The sequence below is a fragment of the Microtus ochrogaster genome, chromosome 22 (genome assembly GCF_000317375.1).
Source record: "Microtus ochrogaster isolate Prairie Vole_2 chromosome 22, MicOch1.0, whole genome shotgun sequence".
NCBI lineage: Eukaryota > Metazoa > Chordata > Mammalia > Rodentia > Cricetidae > Microtus > Microtus ochrogaster.
In genome coordinates, this window is record NC_022023.1 from 8,902,794 (window position 1) to 8,911,393 (window position 8,600).

Below are 8,600 nucleotides of genomic sequence, written 5' to 3' on the forward strand. Positions count from 1 at the left end.
CTTATCCAAAGGTTAGCTATGGTTCTAATCTCTCAGATATAAAATATGTTAGGTTCTATAGGTATCATGTGGCATTGGTCATTCTGTTATGACTTATCTATTTTACTTAACATAATATTCTCCAAGCTTCTTCATTTTCCAGGGACAAGGTTTAGTTTGAGACGTGATCTTATATAGCCCAGACTGATCTCAGACTAGATAAGATTGACCTTGAGATCTTAGTACTTCAGCCTCCATTTCCCAAGTGCTAGGATTATGAGTATTATTTTTACTATGCCTGCCTGAGTTAATATATTATTATGAGTTAATAGTACACCATTTCAATATCATATTTATTTATCCATGCCAGGATGAACATTAAGTCTTAAGTTATGTATCAAGTGCTATGAACATATTACAATAAACGTGCAGATATCTATTAAATATCTTGATTTTATTTCCTTTGAGTGAATTCTCAGCTGCTGGATTACTACATCCTATGGTACCTTAGTTTTACTTATTTTTCTTTTGGTTGTTCAAGACAGGGTTCTTCTCTGTTGCCCTGGCTGTCCTGGAACTAGTTTGTAGCCCAGGCAGGCCTCAAACTCACAGAAATCTACCTGCCTCTAACTGCTGAGTCAGGATAAAAGGCGTGCACCACCACTGCCTGGCTAGTTTTACTGTCTAAAAGCAACCAGAATGTTGCTAAGCAGTACAGCTTATCTAAAACTTATTTTTGACAGGAAGTAAAGAAAAATTCATGATTTAAGTATCATCCGTCCTGTTACTTTACTGGCTTGATATTGCACAGACCTTATGTGAGCACAAACAACCATTGTGATTTCATGTATACAACTTTGTCATGCTCAGAAAAAATATCTTTGTTGTCAATGCTCACTACCTGTGTAATTTACAATTTTCTCACTGTTTTGAAATGATTCATGAAGATTATGGGGGGATTGTAGTATAGATGTCCCATTTAGAGCTGAATACCTGATTCTCTTATTCTCATAATCATGCCAGGAATGCATCAGTGTTTATTTTTTTATTTTTTTAAAAATATTTATTTATAAAAAATATTTATTTATTTATTATGTATACAATATTTGTCTGTGTGTATGTCTGCAGGCCAGAAGAGGGCACCAGACCTCATTACAGATGGTTGTGAGCCACCATGTGGTTGCCGGGAATTGAACTCAGGAACTTTGGAAGAGCAGGCAATGCTCTTAACCACTGAGCCATCTCTCCAGCCCCTGCATCAGTGTTTATATCTTGCAGTGTTACTCATTATTTTAACTTTCAGAGTTTGTGGTTAGGTAGGAATACTAATGACTGCCCACCTAGTTGCTTGTCCTTCCTATACTATGAAGCCTAGTCAGTGGGGATGAAGATTTCAGGTTTGTAGAACACCATAATATGAGTGAAAAGGCAGACTTCAGAATGGAAAAAACTCATAATTAGCTTTATTTAACAGAAGTTTGTTTGCCGAACATACAGAAAACTGGAAAAACTAATCACCAAGAAAACCAAAAGGCTAATTGAAAATATGGACATGGAAATACATGGAAAGTTCAGAAACATTAAATAAAAATGACTGAATTTTTTAAAATAATCAACATAGTTAGCAGACAAATTAAAAAACTCAAATTTGAATGCATATTATATAGAATGAAAGTTCATTTTCATAGCTACCCATATTAGTGTGAAAGTGCTTGGTGTTTATTAGAGAAGTTATATGAGTTGATTTCTCAAAGCATTTGAAATAGCACTTTAGATAGTGCTGCTTATATATTCTAATAACCTTATTTTATATAAACACTTCCCCAGGTCATTGCTCCAAGGAGCTATGACTTTTTAAAATGGGAGGTGGATTTTTGATACCATAATTATGTATTATTGAGGTACTTAAAAATATATTAATTTGAGACGTTATAGGATACGATTTGACAGGAATAAGGTTATATTTTCTTCTGAAACCATTAACCTTTCGCAAATGCAAACACTTTCCTAATTCCTGCCTGCATCTCCTTGTTCCGGAAACTGTACACTATTGGGTTCAACGTGGGAGTTACTAGGGTATAAAGTGCAGCCACCACCTTGTCCCTTTCAAAGGTGTAGCTAGATGCAGGTCGGATATAGGTGTAGATCACAGGGGAATAGTAAAGGGACACCACGATAAGGTGGGATGAGCACGTGGAAAAGGCCTTCTTCTTGCCTTCTGTGGTGCGGATGCGGAGAATAGCAGCAATGATAAAGCCATAGGAGATGCAGGTGAGGGTGAAGTCCCCCACAGCCAGGGTGATATCAGCGACATAGACCATCACCTCGTTGACTCTCACGGGACTGCAGGACAATGCTAGTAGTGGTGGTATTTCACAGAAGAAGTGATCAATGATATTTGGCCCACAGAAAGTCAGTCTCAGAATAAGACCTGTGTGCACCCAGGAATTGGTTACTGCTATACCCATGACAATGCTGAGCAAGGCAACACATGTACAGTGGTTCATAATCGTACTGTACCGAAGTGGGAAACAAATGGCCACATAGCGGTCATAGGCCATGGCAGTGAAGAGGACCATCTCAGCCCCCAGCGACCATGTAAAGAAGAAGAGCTGGGTCATGCAGCCTCCGTATGAGATCAATTTTTCTGATGTTAGCATTGTTTCCAGCATCTTCGGTATGATGCTCGTTGTGCAGATGATGTCCACAACAGCTAGGGCCAGAAGCAGAATATACATGGGAGTGTGCAAGGCAGTGTTATAGATTATGGCAATGACAATTAGCATATTGCCAACGAAAGCCACAAGGTAGATAAAAAGAAAGATAATGAAAAGAATTCCCTGAAGTTCAGATTTCTGAGTGAGTCCCAGAATCATAAACTCTTTAACAGTGCTGTAGTTCATAGTGCATAAGTGGTTAATCAGCAAATTTCTCCTAGTGTGAACAATGGAGAATTAAAGGCACCGTTGCAAGTGATTCTGCTGAACGTGTTCTGTTTAAGTATTGATGAAGCCCAGCGTTGGAGCATGAGTTCTGTTATGATGTGATTCTCATTTCCGGGCAGTCCGCTCTATTCTCCAGATTCCATTCTCTGATTCCCTTTCTTCCATGGATTGCTTAAACAAAGTGAAGGCAATAATGGGAATAAAAATATGAGAAATAAACCTGTTATCAAATATTACAATAATATTTCACTATATAATTTCTATTCACATATGTACATTAATAGAGAAATATATTAAGAAAATACATATCTTAAGAATTTGGTTGATTGTATAACGGTGGTAAAATGACTTTCCTTGACAATGTAAAAGCAGAAATATTTGGAACAATATAAGCAGGTGGAACTAATCATAATCAGTTTCAAAATGTTTCAAAGGAAAATATTCAGCAAGTTATTTTGATATTGTGTATTTGTGAAACTCCTGACCATCTCCTTGAAATCCGAATCCTCAAAAAAATTTTGACACATGTCTTTTTTTCATAGTTTTCTACCTTTGTGAGGACATTGATAAAATTGTGTTAAGTAACTTTTGTTGACTGCAATTCAAGATAATCCCATTTCTAAATATATATACACCGCTATGTGTCTATTTTAATAATGTATGTAAATTATTTTTGCAACCTCCGTAAGTCCCATATGGAATAAGTTAATTGTCCATCATGCTGTAATGTATAAATAAAATGTGATGTGTTATACAGTGGTTTACTTTACAACCTTCAAATAACTATTGTTTGCAAAATGAAAGACTTTGTATAAATAACTAGATAAATAACTGAGGTATAGAAAGAAAATATTATGATTTCAAAAATATGTATCTTGTAGAAATACAGAGCAGACAGATGAAGAGTATGAATTTGTAAATATGGCCTTCAATTCTCAGTCTATGTTCAGTGAATTAATTGAGATGGTGGCTCCACTGAGTACTTTGATTATTAAATACTGGCTTCTGTAACTCACTATATTTCATACTTCCTTACCAATTACACTTCTCTCCATGACTCCTGCTTGACTTCTTCATACAGAGATATTTTCTTCTGTCTTACTCTGTTCTGAGGCCACATAAATGTAATATTGTTTTTACAAGTTTTGAAGGATATTTTGAAGATCATAAAGATAAGAGACTAAAAGAAATAAAGTGCAAGAAAGGTATTAAAATGAATAAATAAGGAAGTTAGAAATATAGTGAGTTCAGGATGTGGCAAAATGGTGTCCTAAGTAAATGGTAACATCTTAAATATACATAAGTGTATGTATATGAAATATCAAGACTGAATGCAATGAGAAAAATAAATTTCAAGAAATTATCTTGTGTATAGTCAACAGGGATATGATGTGGGATTCCCTTCTGTATGCTTTGAATACCATTGGTTAATAAAGAAATTGTCTTAGGCCTGTGTTAGAGTAAAGTAGAGCTAGGTGGGGAAAACTAACCCCAATGCTGGGAGAAAGGAGGCGGAATCAGAGAGAAGCCATGGAGCCGCTGAAGGAGACCAACACTCCAGAACTTTGCTGCTAGGCCACTGAGCCTAGTAGTAAAATATAAAATAATGGAAATTGGTTAAATTAAGATATAAAGCTAGCTAATAAGAAGTTAGATCTAATAGGCCAAGCAGTGATTTAATTACTACAGTTTCTGTGTGGTTATTTTGGGAGTCTGGGTGGCCAGGAAACAAACAAATGGCCTCGTATTACAGGGATATGTAATACTTCTAAGAGAAGAACTGATATGTAGTATTCCCTAAATTTAGACAAACATCCCTGATGCTAGCATATAGGATTAATTTAGAGGAGACCTGAATATTATCCATCTTGATCTGATTCCATACTTAACAACCGCTTCTGCATTTTGGAAAAAAATAATTTATCTAACTATGGCTTATTCTTTACCTTTCATTATTTATTAAGACCCTCAGGAAATAAAGTTGTGCAATACTTATAACTACATACAGAGATGATTTAAACAGGATCATTTTGTTTTTCAGAATGAAGGAACAATCCTGAATACAAGCAATGTCTTCGCAATGAGTAATTTTGAAGTCTAAGTCTTTTTAATGACACTTGAACAGAGACTATTAAACAATAATTTATACTACATAGTCATAATTTTTGTGTAATTCACCATGGTATTTGTTTAATCCTGAGAGTAAGATTAAACCTATAATATTATTGCCCTTATTGTATATGAGGAATGATTTTTGATACTGATAGAGCTAACAGACATACTCATATCATAGAGTTAGCACGATGGCATGGATATCACGATCCTTGTCATCTAATGGCATGTGGTTTTTGCTCCAATATCATTGAGAATTTCTATGTCTAAATCATGCTGCATAATTCCTGTCATTTCTTCAGAACATGTCGAAGGAGCCTTTGAGCTTCATGAGAATCTGATGGTAGAAATTTTTCTATGTTCTATTCCTGAATGACTTCTGTCAGACTCTTTCTTTCTAGGCAATTCTCTAATTAACACTGATAAATCAAACATGCTCAAGCATTGTGTAAAAAGTAACATTGTCTTTAGCCTAGCTTCTGTCAATGCTAAAGTACTGAAACAGAGATGAAAAGTAGGCATTTATAATTATTATAGATTTCAAAATGACCAAGGAAAGATAAGAATGAAAATCCTGACTAAACAGAAAATCTATGTATCATAAAAATATAAAACATGGTATCCTGGGCATCTTGATAAAGACCTGTCATCAAAGTACTCAGGAAGATGAGCCACGGGATCATCAGAAGTCTAAGACCAGCCTAGACTAAATAACATTTCAAGACAGTCTGAGCCACACCATTTGACTCATACTCCCTTAAAACCAAAAGGTAAAATGTGAGTATGACAATACTTACATACATATCTTTTCTTTATTAAGCAACCATCAGCTGGTAATCCTAGAATTGTCCATGTTTTGCTATTGAAGCATCGTCTGCACAAAAAGACATTTCAGACTCCAGATTTTGGAACAGTTGAGCAACAATGGAGATCCCAGACCAATGTTATACCTGTTTCTGCAAATTGCAACTGTATACAATAATTCCAAAACATTTTGTCCTCTGTATTTGGAAAGAGACAGTGATCTGAGTTCATTTAAAATTTCTCCCTTTTTTGTTCCAGAATGATCACACCCTTAACTAGAGCAAGTAGGATATGTACATCAAATGAGCGATGAAATCCTTACACAAACATTTTTTTCCTTGAGAGGTGTTTAAAATTAAAATGCACAATTACTTTATGCATTAAATTTAAGGAAATTTAAAGAGTTTTTGCTAAGCAATTTTCCAACCATTCACATTTTGATATTCTATTCATCAGTGGTCATTCTGTTAAGCTCCAGTTTCTTGTTCTTATTGTTTGTTTTGTTTTTATACTGAGGATTGAAACCAGAGGTATTGGGCAATATTGTAAGACTGATTTATTCATATTTTATATGAAATTGAAACAACTGAGAAGTCATCCAGACAATAAAAATACATGTATTAGAAGTTCTTTTTTTTGTTTGAATTGGATTACAAACTATGGATAGATCTTTCATGCTGTTTTTGAATTGAATAAATAAATTATTTAATTCATAAATATCCTGATTAATGGTATAATTTGATCACTAGCACTCTCACAAATACTCACCTAAGTGCTTGGCTGGGTTGTATCATATTGGAGTGGAATCTTGTATTAAATCAACAGGAAAACTCAAAAGAGACAGTAGTCACCATCAGTTTCTAAATATCTCTCTGTGCTTTCTTATATATAAGTTTCTCCTCACTTATGGTATATCAAGATTGCTAGCTCTCATTCAAACTCAGGATTCCTGAGAGACAGTACCTTGAGTTAGTTTGTTTAGGGTTACATTAAAGTGGATCTCAGAGGGATAATTAAAACATGCCTAACCTGATTAATAATCACAAAATTAAATGACTTGCTTTTTATGTAGCCTCATGCCACACAAAAGGCACTATAAGAACATAGGTTAGGGGCTTAAACAATGAGAAATATTAGAGACACAAGTGATGCATGGGGTTATTGGGTGGCTACTGTCTGGAGAGCTTTTGTCTCTGCCAGTAGAATTTAGAATAAACATGTAACTCAATGGTAGACCCCTTGCCTGCAATATGAAAAGCCATGGATTTTTAAAAAGTAAATTTTAAAGTTTTTTTAAAATGTAATTTTTATAAAAATGTATAAAAAGAGAAATATATAGGAAAACATTCTTAGATTAAGGCAGTGTATAAGTATTTTCAATTTTGTCCTCTATAAAATAACAATCAGGGATCTACAAAAAAATTGTTGGGCCAAATTATTATTTAGTTAAATATAGTGAACAATCTTAAGTGCGATGCCTTCCTGAAATGAATCATTTATAAATCTATTCATTCTTTCTTTGCTGTTTATGTTTGTATTCCAGAAGCCCAACCAACCTGTGGGACAGATTCATGTCAAGGTCATGTCATCTCTGGCCTGTTTGCTTGATATTTTTACTGTTATAAACAATTATTGAACATGAGCATGCATTTTCATGTTTAACATAGAGATTTATTCTATTTGTTTATGCCAGGGTAACTGTACCGAAGTGAATGTTATATCATCTCTACAGACACCTTAGTACTTCAGTACTTTACTGGCTGAATTAAATGGCTTGTATTTATAATGATGTGCTATATCTAAATAAAGTATATTTTCAATATAACAAGAAACAGGAGTTTTATGTAGTTGTCAAACATCAAGTACAAATAAAACATTTTTTTAAAGAATAGTTACTTTTGAGTCAGTGCAAATGATTTACCTTGTTTTGGTATTACTTTTAAAAGTAAAATAACTGACTGTATTTTATATAATAAAATTATGTTATCATTGTAGATATTTGTATAATACAATATACATTATGATAACTAAGCAATCTGAATTATTTGAAAAATGTGTTTAGGGGGATATAAGGAAAGAAATTTAATTAATAAATATCACTACTGCTCTTGAACCAACTATTTAAATATGTTGGTTCCAAGCCCATTGCTATTCTTTATGGATAGTTAGATAGATGATGGAAATAAATAGATTATATATATATATATATGCATATATATATATATAGTTGGATAGATAAGCAGATGATAGAGAATAGAGATAGATTTTAGATAGTTTATGTATTATTTATTTTATTTTATTTATTTATTTTTGCCTTTATTATTATTTATTTATTTTTTTTTATATTTCTAAAATTTATTAAAAGGGAAAATTGCTCCCATAGCACTCAGCAAACAGTAACTTTTAAAATTTTTTTTATTAAAAATTTCCACCTCCTCCCTTTTCCTTCCCCTTCCCTCCACTCCCCACACCCCACTCCCCTCCTCTCCCTCTCCAGTCCAAAGAGCAGTCAGGGTTCCCTGCCCTATGGGCAGTCCAAGGTCCTCCCCACTCCATCCAGGTCTAGGAAGGTGAGCATCCAAACAGGCTAGGCTCCCCCAAAGCCAGTACGTGCAGTAGGATCAAAACTCAGTGCCATTGTCCTTGGCTTCTCAGCAGCCCTCATTGTCCACCATATTCAGTCACTTTTTGAAGCTTATTGAACACCTTACTAGTGCTTTCACTATTAGAAATCACTAGACTTTATTTCTGAAGATTTCT

At 34.2% G+C, this 8,600-nt stretch overlaps 1 protein-coding gene across 1 annotated transcript; it reads right to left on the reverse strand.

Moving 5' to 3' along the window:
• Positions 1 to 1,958: 1,958 nt before the first annotated feature.
• Positions 1,959 to 2,882, reverse strand: LOC101993824 (olfactory receptor 13G1). The gene has a single exon (XM_005357634.1). It carries the CDS (start codon positions 2,880 to 2,882, stop codon positions 1,959 to 1,961), a length of 924 nt encoding a protein of 307 aa, XP_005357691.1.
• Between the last annotated feature and the right edge of the window lie 5,718 nt (positions 2,883 to 8,600).

Coding starts and splice junctions, on each gene's coding strand:
- LOC101993824 (XM_005357634.1), bottom strand. CDS start 2,882: ATGAACTACAGCACTGTTAAAGAGTTTATGATTCTGGGACTCACTCAG.